This window comes from Salvelinus alpinus, chromosome 23, assembly GCF_045679555.1.
Source record: "Salvelinus alpinus chromosome 23, SLU_Salpinus.1, whole genome shotgun sequence".
Classification (NCBI taxonomy): Eukaryota; Metazoa; Chordata; class Actinopteri; order Salmoniformes; family Salmonidae; genus Salvelinus; species Salvelinus alpinus.
Window position 1 is genome coordinate 10,065,362 of NC_092108.1, and position 22,607 is coordinate 10,087,968.

The window sequence follows — 22,607 nt, forward strand, 5'->3', positions numbered from 1 at the left end:
ACATTTACTAACTAATTGCAGTGTGCTGACTTATTTATCAAAGACAGTCAGTATTGTAGGTGAGGGTAAACACACAAACACTTTTTACGCACTATTTTATTTTGTGTGAATGTTAACACACCATTTGTGGAAAAATGCTTTTAGAGGCTTTTGTCAATTCCTCTGGACCAGGCCAACACAGTGTGTATTTCCTGATGGTTTTAAATCAGCCTTTCTGGACATAACGAAGGGTGTCCCACACGTATCGATTGTTGGCCCTGTTCTTTTCACTATTTACATGAACAATATTGCTCTATCTGTAAAAAAAAACACACACAACTTTCACCTGTGTGCACATGACACTTTGCTGTATGTTATTGCCCCCCAGCTGACCAGGCTCTATCAGAGCTTCAATCTGTCTTTATCGCCCTGCAGAAAGACTTTGTTGAACTGACATTGGTACTTAATGCAGGTAAAAACCAAGTATATGTTGTTTTTCAAATCAAGTAAAAATGTATCTGATGATTTATGCATACGTACTTTGGATGGTGTCCACATTGACCGTGTCCCACTTTTATAAATATCTGGACTGATGAAAAGCGATCTTTCAAAAAAAACGTGTTAATGAAATGAAGAACTTAAAGTATTCTTCTTCAGTAGGAACAGCTCCTGTCTTTCATTAAATAGCAGAAAACAAATCCTTCGGTCAACATTCATACCGGTTATTTAGACTATGGTGATGTCAACTATGTGACTGCAGCAGGCACCTGAAGCCATTAGATGCAGTTCATCACAGTGCATTGTGCTTTATTATGGGCGATAGGTTCAGTATACATCATTGCATTTTGTATCAGAAAGTAGGCTGGCCCTCTCAGAAGTCTCGGAGATTGATGCGTTGCTCTCGTCTTGCATAAACTTCTGCCCTACCTTACTTCATTGTTAACCTTCAGACGTATAAGTTACCAGACCCGGAGTCGGGGATGGCTAACCCTAGAGATCCCTTCACCTAGTTAGGTCAATCTAATCAGTGTATTCTAATAGTACAGCCTTATGCATTCCGGAGTCATCTTTGTCCGCCTCGGGTGCGGAATCTATCTCAGATTCGGACTCACTGTAATTCATCTCTGAAAGTTGGCTCTGTTCGGCAGCGGGAAGTACCCTCCCTACCGTCTCTGGAAGTTGCCCGGGTGAAAGTGGGCTCTGTTCGGCAGCGGGAAGTACCCTCCCTACCGTCTCTGGAAGTGGCCCGGGTGAAAGTGGGCTCTGGTCGGTAGCGGGAAGTACCCTCCCTACCGTCTCTGGAAGTTGCCCGGGTGAAAGTGGGCTCTGGTCGGTGCTTTTAGTTGTTTTGCACTTCTCATGTAAAATGATCTCCAAAACTCCTTAAAGGTGGATGTTAGAGGACCTTTTTACTGAAGAAGGTTTCATGTGATTTGTGTTTTGTTTTCATGTTTAGTGTAATTGATGTTGTATTGATGTTCATGCAGGGCTCGTCTGTAAAATACATTTTTTAAAGGCCTTGGTGTCAGCATGAGTCAGTAAAGGTTAAATTAACAAAAAGGCCTCGGTGTCAGCATGACTCAGTAAAGGTTAAATTAACAAAAAGAAGAATGCAGGGCACATTAGTCACTGCAAACAGTGATCAGTGTTTATCCACTTGTTTCTACCACTACTTGACTGCAGGCTCTGGCATGACAGGTTGGTAATAAAATATAGTGGTGGGGACTGACTTAGTAGAGTAAAAAACATGAGCTGCCACACACTGCTGGGATACTTGGCTGACTTGCTCGTCTAGTTCTTCTTCTGACTAACACAAAAGGGGCTAACCTGTATTTCATGCTCCACACCTTCTCCCAGTCCTCCCCTCCTTGTTCCTCCCCTCCTACCCTGTGCACTATATATAGGGAATAGGGCCTGGGAGGACAGGGTAGGAGGGGAGGAACAGGGAGGAGAGGACTGGGAGAAGGTGTGGAGCATGAAATACAGGTCTGGCAGAGCACAGTGTTGTCTTAGCCTCGCAGCCTTAGTGATCTGTCTGGCAGAGCACAGTGTTTCTTAGCCTCGCAGCCTTAGTGATCTGTCTGGCAGAGCACAGTGTTGTCTTAGCCTCGCAGCCTTAGTGATCTGTCTGGCAGAGCACAGTGTTTCTTAGCCTCGCAGCCTTAGTGATCTGTCTGGCAGAGCACAGTGTTTCTTAGCCTCGCAGCCTTAGTGATCTGTCTGGCAGAGCACAGTGTTGTCTTTGGTCTCGCAGCCTTAGTGATCTGTCTGGCAGAGCACAGTGTTTCTTAGCCTCGCAGCCTTAGTGATCTGTCTGGCAGAGCAAAGTGTTGTTTCTTAGCCTCGCAAGCCATCCTGATCTCGCACGCTTACGTGAATGGTTCGCTGCACAGCGGTAATCAATCTGCTATTTACAAGGCTAATTGTTTCTTGATGTGCTGTACTGCAGGAAGTATCCGTGTCTGTCTGGGTACTTAACAGGTGAGCCAGAGGTTATAGGGACTCTGTCTTTATTACCCAGCTGTGCATTACACCCCCCCCCCCCACACACACACACACACACACACACACACATAGCAAGTGGGTTACTTTTCTCTACAGTACTGTAGAGCACACTAGAGTAGAGTACAGTATAAAGTACTGTACTGAACATATCTAATTTACTGTAGTCAACTGAACTGTACTGTGCTGAACTGTACTGAGCTGAACTGTACTGAACTACTGTACTGTGCTGAACTGTACTGAACTGTACTGTGCTGTGATGTCCTATCTTGTGAAACATAGACGTCTATGATTGGTTCAGGTCTGGTCTGGTACGGACCAACCAAATGTGGTCTTGTTTGGGGACCGAGTTCATTAGAAAAATAGCCAGTGTGTAGAATAATACCCAAATATGCACAAAAAAAGGATATTGCATATTTCTACCTTTTTGTGTACCTTTTCAGGAAACGTCACCATGAAGAGAATAATATTAATATCCATCATTATGTATTTCTGTGTAGTACAGATCATGGAGCCATGATGTAATTCCATTACCGGATGTACATCTACTTCATCTACTGTAGTTCAATAAACAAAAATATATTTGATCAAAGTCCAGGTGTGATGTCATAGCTGACAGCCAGTTCTTTCTGCAGATTTCTTTACATCTTAATTCACAGCTGATATTTCAGAGTTTTTTGGGGGGGGAAACGCAAAAAAAAAAAAAATACAGAATATGATCTTTCTAATGTCATTTTACATGTGACATAACGCTTTCTCCACCTATTTTATGTATGACATTTGTTTATGAAACATCTATGTAAGTCTTAAAGTGTTTATGAAGGCTTCATTAAGTTTATTTCATTTCATGCAATTTAGTTGACAGGGACAGTGCACAATATCCAAAGTTAGTAGAAGTAGTTTTCCTATGTCCTGTTATGTCTTGTGAGAATTCGCTCTCTCGCTCTCTCGCTCTCTCGCTATCTCTCTCTCTCCTGTCATGTGTCTCGTCTGTAAACCTCTCGTGCCGTCATTCTGTCAAACCAGTTTTCTCTTATTTACCTTTTATAGTTTTCACGCCACTGCTTTTCTTTCTGTTCTGTGACATAAAACCGTCTGTCAGGATTCAACACCATCTGATTCTCTCTTCCTGTCAGGGGTGTTGTTTTACACAGGCTTTTGATCGTTCCAACAAATCAACAGTAGAAACAAGTTTCACGCGACCAAGGTGAGTTGATCTCTCTGTATCCTGATGAACTGCCCTTCTGAATATTCTGTTCATGTAAATATGTCTAAACATGTCAAATTTACAGCAGGCCACAAAAAAATAAAACTGTGTCTTTACATGAAACCAGACTGCCAGGACAGTGGAATTGTGACCTGGCCCATGTTTCTACTCAATAGCTTTACAAGTTAGCGTTTAAATAATCTCTTTCTTTTTCTTTCGCTCTCTTCTTTCTGTGTTTCCGCCACCCATGAACTCCACCGCTAACACCTTAGTCCCATCCCGACCTTTAACCTCCAGATAACACATGGATGACCTGGATGCTGTCAGAGGACTCTCTCCCCGGCCCGCTCCTCCTCCTCCTGAGGACTCGGTGTCCCTCTCCACGTCCTCCACAGACACCATCAACTTAGAAGGTGCGTCACCTGGTTGCTGTAATAACAGGGGAATCTGAGCTAGAGCCTAGGAATTACTTTGGAGAGCTAATGCAAGTCTCCAGGTCACAAATCAAGTGGATGTGGTTCCTCCAAACCACCTTCATTCCAATATGGCCGTCACCCATTTCATTGTTAGTGCCCAACAGATGACCAAGTGCTATTAAGGATGTGTGTGTTATTGGGTGTGTATAGATGGCCACTACTGTGCCCTGCGAGCGGAGCTGGAGGCTGATGCTCAGGACTTGGAGGGAGAGTCCTGGAGTGTCTCTGTGGACCAGCAGTACATGAACAGCCTCCACCAAGACGCTGTAAAGAGGCAAGATGTCATCTACGGTAAGAACATAGCTCAATAGTAAGAACATACAGTACTGGAGCTGGATAGCAGGGTGGACGATGTTATCTGCAAAAAGGGCTGTGTGAAGGGAGATGAGACTGAGGATAATGACTACTACAATTATGCTGATAATGGGTGCCTTCGACGTTGTAGCCAACTTAAAAGACGAGTTGAGACTGACTGATCTACAAATCATCTTGCATCACAAGTAACTACTCAATAATATTTATAGATCAGTCAGTCCCAAGATGCATCACAGGTTTGATGTTTACATACACTAAGTTGACTGTGCCTTTAAACAGCTTGGAAAATTCCAGAAAAGGATGTCATGGCTTTAGAAGCTTCTGATAGGCTAATTGACTTAATTTGAGTCAATTGGAGGTGTACCTGTGGATGTATTTCAAGGCCTACCTTCAAACTCAGTGCCTCTTTGCTTGACATCATGGGAAAATCAAAATAAATCAGCCAAGACCTCAGAAAAATTATTGTAGACCTCCACAAGTCTGGTTCATCCTTGGGAGCAATTTCCAAATGCCTGAAGGTACCACGTTCATCTGTCCAAACAATAGTACGCAAGTATAAACACCATGGGACCACGCAGCCGTCATACCGCTCAGGAAGGAGACGCGTTCTGTCTCCTAGAGATGAATGTACTTTGGTGCGAAAAGTGCAAATCAATCCCGGATCAACAGCAAAGGACCTTGTGAAGATGCTGGAGGAAACAGGTACAAAAGTATCTATATCCACAGTAAAACGAGTTCTATATCGACATAACCTGAAAGGCCGCTCAGCAAGGAAGAAGTCACTGCTCCAAAACCGCCATAAAAAAGCCAGACTACGGTTTGCAACTGCACATGGGGACAAAGATCGTACCTTTTGGAGAAATGTCCTCTGGTCTGATGAAACAAAAATAGAACTGTTTGGCCATAATGACCATCATTATGTTTGGAGGAAAAAGGGGGACGCTTGCAAGCCGAAGAACACCATCCCAACCGTGAAGCACGGGGGTGGCAGCATCATGTTGTGGGGGTGCTTTGCTGCAGGAGGGACTGGTGCACTTCACAATATAGATGGCATCGTGAGGTAGGAAAATGATGTGGATATATTAAAGCGACATCTGAAGACATCAGTCAGAAAGTTAAAGTTTGGCCGCAAATGGTTCTTCCAAATGGCCAATGACCCCAAGTATACTTCCAAAGTTGTGGCAAAATGGCTTAAGGACAACAAAGTCAAGGCTTAAATGTAAATGTATTGGAGTGGACTTTCACAAAACCCTGACCTCAATCCTATAGAAGATTTGTGGGCAGAACTGAAAAAGCGTGTGCGAGCATGGAGGCCTACAAACCTGACTCAGTTACACCAGCTCTGTCAGGAGGAATGGGCCAAAATTCACCCAACTTATGGTGGGAAGCTTGTGGAAGGCTACCTGAGACGTTGACCCAAGTTAAACAATGTTAAAGGGAATGCTACCAAATACTAATTGAGTGTATGTAAACTTCTGACAAACTGGGAATATGATGAAATAAATAAAAGCTCAAATAAATCATTCTCTCAACTATTAAAATAAAGTGGTGATCCTAACTGACCTAAGACAGGGAATTTTTACCGCAAATGTTAGGAATTGTGAAAAACTGAGTTTAAATGTATTTGGCTAAGGTGTATGTAAACTTCCCACTTGTGATAATGTAAAGATCCTGTCCCCCTCAGAGTTGATCCAGACAGAGGTGCATCATGTGCGGAACCTGAAGCTGCTGCTGAGTGTTTACCAGTATGAGCTGAGACACAGCCTACATATGGAGGAGACTAGGCTTGAGAGGATGTTCCCCCAGGTATCTCCATATCTGACTCCTAAAGAGTTGACAAGTCGTTTCAATAAACCACACGGGAGTTCAGTGTGTGGACTGTAGTCTCTCTTTCCTTTTAATCACATATATTTTTATCTCCTGCTTAAAACCAATAGATGTGTGTGTAATCGTTCCTTTATTCTTACATCAGATCGACAGCCTGCTGCACATCCACCAACACTTCCTGTGGTGTCTCATGGACGGCCGGGACAGACACAACCACCACACTGTCACACAGCTGGGAGATATCCTCATCAACCAGGTAGCGTGTGTGTGTGTGTGTGTGTGTGTGCTGAGCTAGCTAACCCCTCAGGAGGACTGTGGTGTGGCACTGTCCTCACCAGCATGAATGGTTCCTTTGAGAAAACATTCTAAGGAAATCATGACTCTCTATACTTTCCCTTTGTCATACCTGATAAACATGTTGTTTACCTCATCAGAATGTTGTTTACCTGGTGATTATGCTGTTTTGTAGTTTTCAGGTGAGATGGGGGAGAGGATGAAGGAGAGTTACGGCGTGTTCTGTAGTCACCACACTGACGCTGTCAGCCTCTACAAGGAACAGCTACAGAACAACAAAAAGTTCCAGAACTTGATTATGAAAATCGGTCGTTTGTCCATCGTTCGGAGGTTAGGAGTACCAGAATGCATCCTGTTGGTGACTCAGCGGATCACAAAGTACCCCGTCCTGGTGGAACGCATTCTACAGAACACTGAAGGTAACTGACTGACTCAACAAGCATTGTACTACTGAAATCATACAGTTGGACTGTATCACTGAAGGTAACTAGGTGCACTTGATTAACTTGACTGGCATGCCAGATAGTTAAAATCTGTTTGGCATTTGACCCAGAGTCGGCAGTGTGACTAGATTGATGGATTTATTTGACAGTTTAAAAATACAATTCCAGCCAAGTGGATACATTGCATTTAAAGATATCAATATCAAATCATTTCTGGGTAACGGCAAGTACCTTACTGTAATAGTTTTTATTTGTTTTCTTGTTTTTTGTTGGGGGATGGAGCCAACATGTCTCAATCCAACTTCCCATTCCCCTACCCCCACCCAGCCAACATGTCTCCATCCAACTTCCCATCCCATTCCCCCACCCAGCCAACATGTCTTCATCCAACTTCCCATCCAATTCCCCCACCCAGCCAACATGTCTCCATCCATCCAACCTCCCATTCCCCAACCCAGCCAACATGTCTCCATCCATCCAACCTCCCATTCCCCCACCCAGCCAACATGTCTCCATCCAACTTCCCATCCCATTCCCCCACCCAGCCAACATGTCTCCATCCATCCAACCTCCCATTCCCCAACCCAGCCAACATGTCTCCATCCATCCAACCTCCCATTCCCCCACCCAGCCAACATGTCTCCATCCATCCAACCTCCCATTCCCCAACCCAGCCAACATGTCTCCATCCATCCAACCTCCCATTCCCCCACCCAGCCAACATGTCTCCATCCATCCAACCTCCCATTCCCCCACCCAGCCAACATGTCTTCATCCAACTTCCCATCCCATTCCCCCACCCAGCCAACATGTCTCCATCCAACCTCACTTTTTTTGTGTGGCAGTACTGCCTGCCAGCAGTAATCGTCTCTGATTGATTGAGAGATTAAAGCGTCTATCATCATTAAGTAACATAATAGATGCCGAGCATTGAATATTTATATTAATGCATTTCGATATGATTATTATTATTTTTTTTAACTTTGCCCCAGAAGTATTTAACCGCAGGGCACTCCCACTTCATAAGAAGGAATGTGCCTGCCTGATTTAGAGGAGACAATAAACAGTTGGGAGTTGGGGACAATTTCATTGTAAGACTTCTCCTTGGTGTTAAATACAGTCTGTGAACAAACTTAAACTGTATAAGTTGATGGTTCGTATTACGGGATGCCAAGGTGATATTTTTCCATATTCTGTTCCAGTTAAAGGTTTGTTCAGATTAAATTAGATCTGTTGACCGTACTTTTAGAATGGCTTGCTCAGAATATGAGCTTTCCAAAAGTGTTGTAAATATAGAATGTGTATTACATACACATTACCAGGCATCTTTCAAATCTTGGGCTGTTCTCAAATCATTACTGTCCATGATATCGGCAAGGGTACAGATTCCACATTTAGATCATTGTGGGGATGCAAAAGGTCTCCCTCCACATGGCAAGGCATTATTGTGAAATATTGGGAGGTTGGTTATGACGTTTTGATTCCCAGTTACACAGTTTTGAAATGTTGCGCCAAATAAAAATTGTGTGAGGAGTAATAAGACCAAAGTGTAGTTTACATTGTTTGAGAGATATATCAGTGGAGACCACCTCTTCCAGGTCAATAGGAGACACCATATTACATTGTTTAAGGGATATATCAGAGACCACCTCTTCCAGGGTAATAGGAGACACCATATTACATTGTTTAAGGATATATCAGAGACCACCTCTTCCAGGGTAATAGGAGACACCATATTACATTGTTTAAGGATATATCAGAGACCACCTCTTCCTGGTCAATAGGCGACACCATATTACATTGTTTAAGGTCTATATCAGTGGAGACCACCTCTTCCAGGTCAATAGGCGACACCATATTACATTGTTTAAGGCATATATCAGTGGAGACCACCTCTTCCTGGTCAATAGGAGACACCATATTACATTGTTTAAGGCCTATATCAGTGGAGACCACCTCTTCCTGGTCAATATGAGACACCATATTACATTGTTTAAGGCCTATATCAGTGGAGACCACCTCTTCCTGGTCTAAGGAGACACCATATTACATTAAGGCATATATCAGTGGAGACCACCTCTTCCAGGACAATAGGAGACACCATATTACATTGTTTAAGGCATATATCAGTGGAGACCACCTCTTCCTGGTCAATAGGCGACACCATATTACATTGTTTAAGGCATATATCAGTGGAGACCACCTCTTCCTGGTCAATAGGAGACACCATATTACATTGTTTAAGGCATATATCAGTGAAGAACACCTCTTCCTGGTCAATAGGAGACACCATATTACATTGTTTAAGGCCTATATCAGAGACCACCTCTTCCTGGTCAATAGGAGACACCATATTACATTGTTTAAGGCCTATATCAGTGGAGACCACCTCTTCCTGGTCAATAGGAGACACCATATTACATTGTTTAAGGCCTATATCAGTGAAGACCACCTCTTCCTGGTCAATAGGAGACACCATATTACATTGTTTAAGGGATATATCAATGGAGACCACCTCTTCCAGGACAATAGGAGACACCATATTACATTGTTTAAGGGATATATCAGTGGAGACCACCTCTTCCTGGTCAATAGGAGACACCATATTACATTGTTTAAGGCATATATCAGTGGAGAACACCTCTTCCTGGTCAATAGGAGACACCATATTTCTCTCTATACTCAGCCAGGGGCAGATGAATCATGTCTAAACCAATTTAGGATGGGGTGAAGTGCTAGTGCTTGGAAATACAATTTAAAGTTTGGTACGGATAGTCCTCTTACGTCTTTCCCCCTTTTGTAAGTTTGTTCGTTTGATCCGAGATCGTTTACCTCGCCACATACATTTTGAAACCGCATAATAAACTTTATCCCAGTAGCCAGAAGGGAGAGACATGGGAAACATTGAACTACAGAAATTCAGTCGTTGCAATATATTCATTTTGACAATAGATATTCTGCCAATCAGGCAACTGAGCTATTATTACATCTGATGAGGTCGGATTGAATTGATTCTGTTAAAGTTTCTGGTTTTATCTAAGGAATGTTAGCAGTTGATGTTATAATGTAGTAACACAGACACCCAAAGCAAATCAGGGGGAGGAAAATAGGTTTATTCAAAGAGGATAAATTATAGATGTTATGCTGAGAGGTAGATGGTCGTTCCTTCCCGGTCCTCAGTGATTCTCGCCACAGAACAAAGGTACAGTATGTACATTATAACCCAGCCCTAGCCTGTGGTTGACCATTTAGAATTCCTTGCAATAAAACTGGGACAATGGCCAAATAACAAGTATCCTATTTCAGGCTTGATGCCTAGACAAATTCCTCCTATGTCTCTGAACCATTGCTCATTAATCCCCTATTACAGAAAAAAACACTATTTCCATTGATTGTTAGTACTCTGTTGACTTTTAGTCCTCTTAACCTTGAGTACTGTATTGACCTCTCGATCTCTGCGTTGTGTATTTATCTTCAAAATATTCTTATACTCCCCCATAGATCATTTAAAAAATAAATATACTTAAAATGTATTTCTAGAAAACATGAAAAAACATGAAAAAATTTACAGTATATTAAAAAAACATTAGCAATAAGCATAAAATCATTCACATTAAACACCTTGCCTTTCTATAAAACACAAAGGGCATATTGTACTTGCTGTTACAATAAGAAATAGATTTTAACAAAGTTATAGAAAACAAGTATTAACAGGTGTAATGATGATGTACCTTACAATTCCTACCACATCCTCTATTAGGAGGAAACTCACACACACAAAAAAAAAAATTGTCTACAAGACAATAATATTCAATCATCCCATTGGCACGGTAATCATTCAACAAGTCCTTTAATTCCACACTGGTATCAGTCCCACATTAGAAATGATGTTCTGACAGTCCTGGTTTCAAGAGAAATTGATATGTCACATAGATTTCCCCTAAGTAAGCATGTCACGATTTTCAGGAAAACGTTGGACATTTCACCTAGATATCCCTAATATGACGACTGCGATGTACAACATAGAAGCCTTTCAGGTTCTGATCATCTTACTATGCTTCTTCACTCGAGATTGCTAATCAATCAGTTCATTATTCTCCATGCTCCACTTTGTCATCAAAATGGACAACCTTGCAATGAGGACATGTATCTATTGTGATTTTCCCTGGACTTTTACTGCTGACCTTGTTATGAGCAAAACTTGATAGAGGACCTTCCCATTTTGGCCCTAATGTCTCTATTACATATTTGTTTACCATCACCCACTGTCCTGGTACTACGTCATGTTCCCCCTCAGTAGTTATTCCCCACACCTCTTTTACTTCCCCTACTGCTTTAGAGAGTTGTAATGCAATAGTTAAGTATTGTGTCACTCATAAAGTGAACGTCTGCTTTGTGACATGGGTCGACCTGTGACAACCTCGAACGGACTCAACCATGTGGTTTTGTTATGTGTTGCCCGTATACTGCATAATACCGTAGGCAATGCATCTGGCCATGCTATCCCTTCTCGATGCGTCTTTGACAGACTCTCTTTCAAAACTCGATTTGTGCGTTCTACCTGTCCACACGATTAAGGATGATAGGCTGGCAACTACACTGCCCTTATGTTCAGAAGACGAGCTACGGCCTAACACACATTTCCTGTGTAATGAGTGCCTTGGTCAGGATCTAATTGTTCCCGGAAATCCCCAACTGGGAAGGATTTCTCGACTCAGAATTACAGCTGTGTGTTGTGCAGTTCCTTTCTTAGTAGGTTAGGCTTCAACCCATCGTGAGAAACAATTAACAACGACCAGCACATCTTCATGTCCTTTACATTTGGGCAGTGTGATGTAATCAAGCTGTAGATGTCTGAAGGGTCCTGGTGGGGCAGGCGTTCGTCCTGTCTGTACTTTCACTCGTCCCTTGGTGTTGTTTTCCATACAAATGTTGTAATTCGCCACAACAGCCTCAGCCTCTGCCTGCACACCAGGATTCCACAATTTCCCCACAAAACAATAAACTATCTTGTCCACAACAATGTGTCCCAAAGAGTGGATCTGTGTCACCACGTAGGGTAAGAGTGCATTTGGCGCTACACATCTCAGGTTGTATTTCTACACACCTTCTTGACTGAGTTTGCATCCTGCAGCCATCCTTTCCCACACTTCGTCTTTTGGAGCTCTGCTTTGCATATCTCTAATGTGTTGAAATGTATCCAAGGTGTGTCTCCTAATGAGTTTAGGTGACAGAGGTGTTCTCTTGGCAGCCGCCTTGGCAGCTCTGTCAGCCAGGTCATAACCTTTACTCTCGTCTGTAAAGATTTTTCCCATGTGCTTTCATTTTCAAAATGGCAACTTGTCCAGGTAACTGGAGAGCATTCAGTACAGCCATCACCTCTGGTCCGTCACGTCTGGTCCGTCACCTCTGGTCCGTCCCTCTGGTCCGTCACGTCTGGTCCGTCACCTCTGGTCCGTCCCTCTGGTCCGTCCCTCTGGTCCGTCACCTCTGGTCCGTCACCTCTGGTCCATTCTTCACAGGAGTTCCCAGTGATGTCATGAATCGTCTGTTTTTCCATATTTTTCCAAAATCATGACCTCTCGTCCTCTGTCTCTGCATTGTTTATTTATCTTCGAAAATATTCTTATAGGAAGGAAGTATATCTACTCCCAAGTTTTTAAAATGGGAAACGATTGGGATTCCGTAAGTAGAGATGGAGTCCTCCATCGGGGTCTTGAGCGGCACGAGGGATGATTTGGTTAGATTCATATATAACTTGAGATAAAACAGAATTTACCAATCATCTTCAATGTGTTCGGGAGCGATTCTCGATGCGTTGTCTAGATATTGGAAAATATTGTCTGTGTTTTAATGAGATGAAGTGATTTGAGGGAAATTGGTGTTATTTTCTTCGATTGACGAATTGCTTTGGTCAGGGGTTCCATGGATAATAGCAAAGGTGAAATTGGATCTCCTTATCTGCTGCTTCTAGTGATTCTGAATGGAGCAGAGCAGATACGGCCTCCCTATGGATGAGGGATTGGCATATAGTATTTTAAGCATATTAATGAAATTAGAGACAATTCCCATACAGACCACAATGGACATATCTCTGGTCTATCAAAAGCTTTTTCTGCATTGAGAGAGATTACAGGCCAAGGAGCTGGTGTTTCTGATGAAGCATTTATGATATGTAATAGTCGACGGAGGTTTTCTGAGAGAATTTCTTTTTCTTAACAAACCCGCTTTGGTTCCGTGTGGAGTCTCGAGACGGGATGACAACATTTTGGAAAACAGTTTCGTATGTGTTTATCTAAGATAAGGGGCGATACTGAGAACACTAGGTGGCATCCTTACCTTTAAAAAAATATATATATAACCGAAATTAGTTATGTGTTCACATCTCTCCCGAAATGAACCATTGTGAACGGCTGTGTTCATAATTTCAAGCTATAGTGGACCTAATTTAATCCAACATTTTTAATAGACCTCAGGAGGAATACTAACCCATCCAGGTGATTTGCCTTTATTCATCTATCCAACGCGAGGTGTCTTCTGTTGAGAGAAGAGAAGTTCTTTATTATGTTAGAAAGTCTGGCTTGGTGTGGATTTACAATCAGAGATGAACAGTTCTTTATAGAAGCTAGAGAAACTTTGATTAATTTGGGGTTTGATAGTAATTCCTCTGTTTCAGATTCAATAGTTGCTATATCAGCTAATTGATCATTACTGCTTCGGCCAGTAAATGACTAGGGCGATTACTATGAAAGTAATGGTTGAGTCTAACTCAATGGGAATGGCAAATTCTGTTCTCTGTTTTCTCAATAAATGTAAGTTCTGTCTTGACTTTGGAGTATTTGTTTCAGAATGCTCTAATGCAGTAAATAACATGTCCAATTCTGATATCTACTTTCATTGTGATCTACTTTAATTGTGATTTATTCAACCCAGATGCAAATGCAGTTGCATTATTTTAAATAAAACCTTTGGTGGCATCCCATAAAATCCAGGGGTCACCGAGTGAATTTTTATTGATCATTATGAATTCATTCAGTTCGATTTCAAATGTGTCACAGAATGTAGGACTTTGTAGAAATGCGATGTTGAAATGTCATCTTGTGGCTCTTTTAGTAGATTTTAAGTTGGCAGTAGTACGCGTGGTGGTCAGACAAGCTCTTATGTCAAATGTATATGTTCTTGATTAAAGACAATAGAGGTATAGATAATGTTTTATGCCTGTTGAGTAGAACGTGTGCTTACTGGAATTGTTTTCCATTAAAGAAGTTCCACAAGTTCCATTTTGGTCGTCTGACTTCTCTCTCTGTGTGTCCTCCTCCTCCTCCCACCAGCCGACAGTGAGGAGCACGGTGCCCTGGCCCAGGCCCTGGTTCTGATCAAAGAGACCATCTCTGCTGTGGACTCCCAGGTCCATGACTATGAGAGGGCCTCCAGGCTGAGAGACATAGGCAGCAGGCTGGAGCCTCGTTCCCATGGCCGGTGGAAGGACGGCAGGGAATTCACCAGAGAGGATCTGGCTGAGGGCTTCAGAACCCTGCTCCACGAGGGGACGGTCAACTGTCGGGTGGCAAACGGACGGCTCAAAGGTGGTGACCTCTCTAATCGGCCCTTCTGGGATCTTGCCATTTTGGGGGGGGGATATTTGCGGTGTAAAAGCTTGGTTTTTACTGCAGTTTTTCGGAAAATTGGCGATTGTTTCTTCTAGTAATCAGTGATTCTCATTCTGGACACCCAAGACCTCATGTGACCTATCAGGCCCTGTTATAGTCTATATCTAGAACCCATAATTCCTTCTGGTCAGGTCACACAGTCAGAACTCCTGATCATAGTCATACTTATCTATTAGGAATGCTGTGATGATCTGTGAGGATGGTGTATTTGTTGATTTGAGTGTTTGTCTGTTTCTATCCCATGTCTTCAGACATCCATGCTGTTCTGTTGTCAGATGTCCTGCTGCTCTTACAAAAGGAAAAGGACCAGAAACTCATATTTGCTAATGTGGTGAGGGAATTTTCTCAATATAAGAGAATCTGTGTCCAGCTACTCATTTTAATTTTAAACCCATTTTAATCGTCTATCTCCTCCTCCTCCTACTCTCCTCCTCGTCCTCCTCTCCTTTTTCAGGACAACAAGACGTCGGTGATCTCCCTCCAGATGCTGATCGTCAGGGAGATGGCCCATGAGGACAAGGCTATGTTCCTGATCAGTGCTTCGTCCAGCATGCCAGAGATGTACGAGATACACACATCCTCCAGAGAGGACTGCAACGCCTGGATGAGCCTTATACGAGACGCTGTCAACAGGTAGGAATGGCATAGGTAGGAATCACATAGGTAAGAATGACAAGTTATTTTACTTTCTACACTTTCAACTGATTTGTAATCAGCGTATGGGTCAGTTCTAAGGCCTATAGTAACCCCGGTGTGTTTGACTCTCTTTGTGTCCCAGTTGTCCAGTAATGGAGGAGCAGCTGAGCAATGAGCAGGAGGAGGCCAGGCTAGCCAGGCTCAGAGACTTCCAAGGTAAGAGACTCTACCAGCTCTACCAGAGAGCTTCAAAATGTCCTCAATAACAGCTGTCCAAATGCCTTCAATTCCCATTGTCAGGCCTTACGGTATGTGTTTCCAGAGCGTCTCGTGTGTTTGTTTTTTTACCATAGAATCTGTGTGTTTTCAGAGCGTCTGTATGTGAAGGATTCCCAGATCATGCAGAGCCTGACAGAGAAGATGCAGATGTTTGCTGACATGGCGGAGGCTGTAACAGGGATAGAGGATCTAGCTGCCCACTCCTGTCTGCTGCTCCACGGTGACGCCTCAGACCTCCAGCAGGGGGAGACACTGCTCAAGGGGGCCATCACTGAGGGTAGGAAGGAAGCACGAATCCACTCCTAGACCATGCCCTAAGCCAGGGGTGCCCAAAACTTTTCACTCAGGCCCTCCTTTCAGCATTGGGGAACATCTTGCGCCCCCCCCCCCCCCCCCCCCCCCCATGTCTATTTCTATGGGCACAAGCACTGTTCATGACTCAAACTGTTCACACCCCTATTGTTGGTGGAGAGAGAATTTTGCAGGTTTTAAAGATTTTCAGCAATTCAACACATTTTGTCATGGGGTAGAGAACACTATGCAGTTTTTAAGCTAATTTCCTTGCAATTCTACACATTTTGTCTAATGTGTATTCATGTGATATTTAAGTGATTGAAACATTATAACAAAATGGACTGGCTAAAAGCCGTTAGCTGACATGGGCTAGTTGTTCTGGACATTTCTGACACGTTATAAATAGCTTTCTAAGGTCTTCCCTTAGGGGGAGCGCCCCACAGTTTGGGAACCACTGACCTAAGCAATTGTGAAGATCTGAGAGGGTTTGAGACATAGTTTGATAGGTTAAATTTGATAGGTTAAAGCAATATTTTAGTATCTCCCCCATCCCCTCTGTTTACCCCCTGACCTTGGTACTCCTGGCAGGTCTGATCTGATAATAGTTCACGTCACCATCGTCTTTAGTAAATCTGTTCTAAATGTTGACCCACCATGAGAATCCAATGTCAGCTTGTCTGCCAGATGATCAGATTTTAGGTTCTTCTTCTTCTTCTTCTTCTCTCAGTGGAGAATCTCCAGAACCTTCTCCTGTCCGGTGTGACTGTGCGAGATCCCCATCCAGAGGACAGCCTGGGACCAGGGAGGTTCAGTTTGAGGCCAGAAGTGGTACGGCTTTGTCTAGGGGGGCTCGGCCTTGGGCGGCTGGGGAACCTGTCGGTGCTGAGGAGAGCGGAGACCTTTGGAGGTTACGACTGCTACCCTCCCACCCCCATCAAGAGTAAGTCTTTTATTTATTAAAAAAATTATTAACCCCTTTTTCTCCCCAATTTCGTGGTATCCAATTGGTAGTCAGTCTTGTCTCGTCGCTGCAACTCCCGTACGGACTCGGGAGAGGCGAAGGTCAAGAGCCGTGCGTCCTCCGAAACACAACCCAACCAAGCCACACTGCTTCTTGACACAATGCCCACTTAACCCGGAAGCCAGCCACACCAATGTGTCGGAGGAAACACCATACACCCGGCGACCGTGTCAGCGTGCACTGCGCCCGTCCCACCACAGGAGTCGCTAGTGCGCGATGGGACAAGGACGTCCCTGCCGATGCTGGGCCGATTGTGTGCTGCCCCATGGGTCTCCCGGTCGCGGCCGGCTGCGACAGAGCCTGACCTCCAACCCAGAATCTCTCGTGACACAGCTAGCACTGCGATGCAGTGTCTTGGGCCTCCCGAGTGGTGCAGTGGTCTATCAAGAGTAAGTCTGTCGCGCAGTCGGCCTGTCGCTCAGTCGGCCTGTCGCTCATACAGATGGACTATTATACTCATACAGATAGACTATTATACTCATACAGATGGACTGTTATGTCCATATCTGGTCCTATCGTTCCTCATATCTCACAAATCCAGTGTTATCTTTTGAACACAGTTTAACATAATGTTTTCCAGATGTAGAGGGACGACCTCAACGTTCAAACTCTGACCCCCAGCTACAGGACCTCGACCAATCGGAGAGCCTGGAACTGTCGGTGAGTGACTGGCTATTCCCAATCTCCTCGCAAGTGTGCTCTCGTTTTCTCCTCAGAGAGGAAGGGAGGTGTGGACTAGTGTTTAGTTTGTCTGGTTCGTGGATTACAAGCTGCTGAGGCACCAGAATCATACTGTAGTTCTCCCAAATCCATCCTTCCCTGAAACCAAGATTACTCTCAATCTGAACATACAATATCTTGATGTTTAGTCTCCTGACTATCTGAAGCCAAGTTGGGTGTTACTAGATTACTCTCAATCTGAACGTACAATATCTTGATGTTTAGTCTCCTGAATATCTGAAGTTAATAGTTTTTCTTGTCTCAACCTTATTTCTCTATCTCCCCAGTTCTTTTACACCGTGCTGACTCTCTCACATAGGCTCTACGGTCTGCAGGTAAGACACACACTGAGTGGACAAAACATTAAGAACACCTGCTCTTTCCATGACAGACTGACCACGTGAATCCAGGTGAAAGCTATGATCCCTTATTGATGTCACTTATTAAATACACTTCAAATCAGTGTGGATGAAGGGGAGGAGACGGGTTAAAGAAGGATTTTTAAGCCTTGAGAAAATGTTGACATGGATTATGTATGTGTGCCATTCAGAGGGTGAATGTGCAACACAAAATATTAGTGTCTTTGAACAGGGTATGGAAGTACCGGTAGCTGCATGGCGCAACTCAATATTAGGAAGGTGTTTCAAATGTTTGGTATACTCAGTGTATATATTCTTTACATGCTACAGACACAGTTGTAGGTTCGTCCTGTCTTATCTTACCATTAGATTCAGTTTTAAGTGTGTCCCTTGCCACTCCCTAGTCGGAAGTTTGTACCCTGTCCATCACTGGTGTTAAGTTTGTTTCCTGTCCCTTGCTGGTGTTAAAGGAAAGATTCACCCATTTTGAATGTTACTTCATATTTGTGCATCTCTGAGCTATGTTCTATCGATTCCCAGGGTCATTTCATGTTTTCATGTGTATCTGAGCTATTCACATTCAAGCAGGAAGAAATACAGCCAGTATGATGAGTTTTGCATCATATGCCCTCTGCCTCCTGGTGTTAAGTATGTCCACTGTCCCTCTCCGTAGGCCATCGTCTCCCAGCAGGACAGCCACATTGAGCTCCAGCGTGCCTCTCATTTGGCGCGTGAGCGTCCGGGTCGCAACCGAGGCAACATGCTCCTGGAGCAGGAGAAACAACGTAACCTGGAGAAACAGAGAGAAGAGGTGGCCAACTTCCACAAGCTGCAGACACAGCACCGCCAAAACCAGGTACAATACAGTTTATTGTGTTAGGGAAACGGAGGTAGGGAAATTCAAATTCAACTCTGGACCTCGAAGTCAGTTTTTTCTTTTCTTTTCTTTTTTCATTGTTCCCCTCTAATCAGGGACTGATTTAGCCCTAGGACACCATGTGGGTGCAATTCATTATCTGGTAGAACAGAAAACCAGCAGGACCTCTTAAGTTAAGACTTAGATCCACTACATCAGGGGTATTCACATCTCATGTATCTGGAAGAGTACATATCTCTCTCCATCTCATCTCTCTCTCTCCATCTCATCTCTCTCTCTCTCCATCTCATCTCTCTCTCTCCATCTCATCTCTCTCTCTCCATCTCATCTCTCTCTCCATCTCATCTCATCTCTCTCTCTCCATCTCATCTCATCTCTCTCTCCATCTCATCTCTCTCTCCATCTCATCTCTCTCTCCATCTCATCTCATCTCTCTCTCCATCTCATCTCTCTCTCCATCTCATCTCTCTCTCCATCTCATCTCATCTCTCTCTCCATCTCATCTCTCTCTCTCCATCTCATCTCATCTCTCTCTCCATCTCATCTCTCTCTCTCCATCTCATCTCATCTCTCTCCATCTCATCTCTCTCTCCATCTCATCTCATCTCTCTCTCTCCATCTCATCTCATCTCTCTCTCCATCTCTCTCTCCATCTCATCTCATCTCTCTCTCCATCTCATCTCTCTCTCTCCATCTCATCTCATCTCTCCATCTCATCTCTCTCTCCATCTCATCTCATCTCTCCATCTCATCTCTCTCTCTCCATCTCATCTCTCTCTCCATCTCATCTCTCTCTCTCCATCTCATCTCATCTCTCTCCATCTCATCTCATCTCTCCATCTCATCTCTCTCTCCATCTCATCTCTCTCTCCATCTCATCTCTCTCTCCATCTCATCTCTCTCTCCATCTCATCTCTCTCTCTCTCTCTCCATCTCATCTCTCTCTCTCTCCATCTCATCTCATCTCTCTCTCCATCTCTCTCTCCATCTCATCTCTCTCTCCATCTCATCTCATCTCTCTCCATCTCATCTCATCTCTCCATCTCATCTCTCTCTCCATCTCATCTCTCTCTCCATCTCATCTCTCTCTCCATCTCATCTCTCTCTCTCTCCATCTCATCTCATCTCTCTCTCCATCTCTCTCTCCATCTCATCTCTCCATCTCATCTCATCTCTCTCTCCATCTCATCTCTCTCTCTCCATCTCATCTCTCTCTCTCCATCTCATCTCTCTCTCTCCATCTCATCTCTCTCTCTCCATCTCATCTCTCTCTCTCTCTCCATCTCATCTCTCTCTCCATCTCATCTCATCTCTCCATCTCATCTCATCTCTCTCTCTCCATCTCATCTCTCTCTCTCCATCTCATCTCTCTCTCTCCATCTCATCTCTCTCTCTCCATCTCATCTCTCTCTCCATCTCATCTCTCTCTCCATCTCATCTCTCTCTCTCCATCTCATCTCTCTCTCTCCATCTCATCTCTCTCTCTCCATCTCATCTCTCTCTCTCCATCTCATCTCTCTCTCCATCTCATCTCTCTCCATCTCATCTCTCTCTCTCCATCTCATCTCTCTCTCTCCATCTCATCTCTCTCTCTCCATCTCATCTCTCTCTCTCCATCTCATCTCTCTCTCTCCATCTCATCTCTCTCTCTCCATCTCATCTCTCTCTCTCCATCTCATCTCTCTCTCCATCTCATCTCTCTCTCCATCTCATCTCTCTCTCCATCTCATCTCTCTCCATCCCATCTCATCTCTCTCCATCCCATCTCATCTCTCTCTCCATCTCTCTCTCTCTCCATCTCATCTCTCTCTCCATCTCATCTCTCTCTCCATCTCATCTCTCTCTCCATCTCATCTCTCTCTCTCCATCTCATCTCTCTCTCTCCATCTCATCTCTCTCTCTCCATCTCATCTCTCTCTCTCCATCTCATCTCTCTCTCTCCATCTCATCTCTCTCTCTCCATCTCATCTCTCTCTCCATCTCATCTCTCTCTCCATCTCATCTCTCTCTCCATCTCATCTCTCTCTCCATCTCATCTCTCTCCATCCCATCTCATCTCTCTCCATCCCATCTCATCTCTCTCCATCTCTCTCTCTCTCCATCTCATCTCTCTCTCCATCTCATCTCTCTCTCCATCTCATCTCTCTCCATCTCTCTCTCCATCTCATCTCTCTCTCTCCATCTCATCTCATCTCTCTCCATCTCATCTATCTCTCTCCATCTCATCTCATCTCTCTCCATCTCATCTCTCTCTCCATCTCATCTCTCTCTCTCTCTCTCCATCTCATCTCTCTCTCTCTCCATCTCATCTCTCTCTCTCCATCTCATCTCTCTCTCTCCATCTCATCTCTCTCTCCATCTCATCTCATCTCTCTCCATCTCATCTCTCTCTCCATCTCATCTCATCTCTCCATCTCATCTCATCTCTCCATCTCATCTCATCTCTCTCTCCATCTCATCTCTCTCCATCTCATCTCTCTCTCCATCTCATCTCTCTCTCTCCATCTCATCTCTCTCTCTCCATCTCATCTCTCTCTCTCCATCTCATCTCTCTCTCTCCATCTCATCTCTCTCTCTCCATCTCATCTCTCTCTCTCCATCTCATCTCTCTCTCTCCATCTCATCTCTCTCTCCATCTCATCTCTCTCTCCATCTCATCTCTCTCTCTCTCTCTCCATCTCATCTCTCTCTCCATCTCATCTCTCCATCTCATCTCATCTCTCTCTCCATCTCATCTCTCTCTCCATCTCATCTCTCTCTCCATCTCATCTCTCTCTCCATCTCATCTCTCTCTCCATCTCATCTCTCTCTCCATCTCATCTCTCTCTCTCCATCTCATCTCTCTCTCTCCATCTCATCTCTCTCTCTCCATCTCATCTCTCTCTCCATCTCATCTCTCTCTCTCCATCTCATCTCTCTCTCCATCTCATCTCTCTCTCTCCATCTCATCTCTCTCTCTCCATCTCATCTCTCTCTCCATCTCATCTCTCTCTCTCCATCTCATCTCTCTCTCTCTCCATCTCATCTCTCTCTCCATCTCATCTCTCTCTCCATCTCATCTCTCTCTCTCTCTCCATCTCATATCTCTCTCTCTCCATCTCTCATCTCTCTCTCTCCATCTCATCTCTCTCTCTCCATCTCTCCATCATCTCTCTCTCTCTCCATCTCATCTTTCATCCATCTCTATCCCCAGGCTCGCTGGGAGAAGGAGCGGGAGCGTCACCGGCTGCAGGCGGAGGTCCTAGAGGCGGAGTTAAGACGGAGAGAGGAGGAGTGTGGGAGACTGGAGGAGAAACTAGAGGCGGAGCGAGAGGAGCTGGAGAGACAGAGAGAGACGTACCAACAGGTTGCTGCTTCGTTTTCTTACAATATAATAATTTACAGGAGAAAATCTGACCTCTCTGAAATGAAAATGAATGGCCCCTCCCTTCAGTGAAAATATATTTTTACCCTGCCTGAACGCTTGAAAAAGTGATCCTCCCCTATACCCAAAATAATAATTAAAACATCAAATGGATAGCAGAGAACATGCCAACCATTTACCCTCACTCCTAGGACAGACCAGAGTCTTAGATATTCAGTTTTAGAAACTGTTCTTCGTTTTGTAAGCGTTACATGGCAAAGTAGCCAGAAGGTTGTCAATTCACAGACTACCGCGGACAAGAGTAGGGGTGAAGAGATATCCATTGTAATAAAAGCACTAAATTC

The 22,607-nt window shown here is 44.0% G+C and overlaps 1 protein-coding gene across 2 annotated transcripts in view; it reads left to right on the forward strand.

The window, feature by feature from the left end:
* Positions 1-22,607, forward strand: part of arhgef18a (rho/rac guanine nucleotide exchange factor (GEF) 18a) — a 37,061-nt gene that overhangs the window by 4,393 nt on the left and 10,061 nt on the right. Inside the window, exons 2-17 of one of the 2 annotated variants that reach the window (XM_071360880.1) lie at positions 3,618-3,688; positions 3,961-4,101; positions 4,315-4,455; positions 6,164-6,285; positions 6,452-6,562; positions 6,776-7,019; positions 14,375-14,629; positions 14,965-15,044; positions 15,168-15,346; positions 15,492-15,565; positions 15,720-15,905; positions 16,650-16,862; positions 17,524-17,603; positions 17,951-17,998; positions 18,696-18,878; positions 22,093-22,245. In XM_071360880.1, the coding sequence (XP_071216981.1) occupies positions 3,993-4,101; positions 4,315-4,455; positions 6,164-6,285; positions 6,452-6,562; positions 6,776-7,019; positions 14,375-14,629; positions 14,965-15,044; positions 15,168-15,346; positions 15,492-15,565; positions 15,720-15,905; positions 16,650-16,862; positions 17,524-17,603; positions 17,951-17,998; positions 18,696-18,878; positions 22,093-22,245 (2,178 nt within the window). In that variant the 5' untranslated portion in view covers positions 3,618-3,688; positions 3,961-3,992. The remainder of the gene's footprint in view (positions 1-3,617; positions 3,689-3,960; positions 4,102-4,314; positions 4,456-6,163; positions 6,286-6,451; positions 6,563-6,775; positions 7,020-14,374; positions 14,630-14,964; positions 15,045-15,167; positions 15,347-15,491; positions 15,566-15,719; positions 15,906-16,649; positions 16,863-17,523; positions 17,604-17,950; positions 17,999-18,695; positions 18,879-22,092; positions 22,246-22,607) is intronic. The other variant, XM_071360879.1, reaches the window with a different exon arrangement.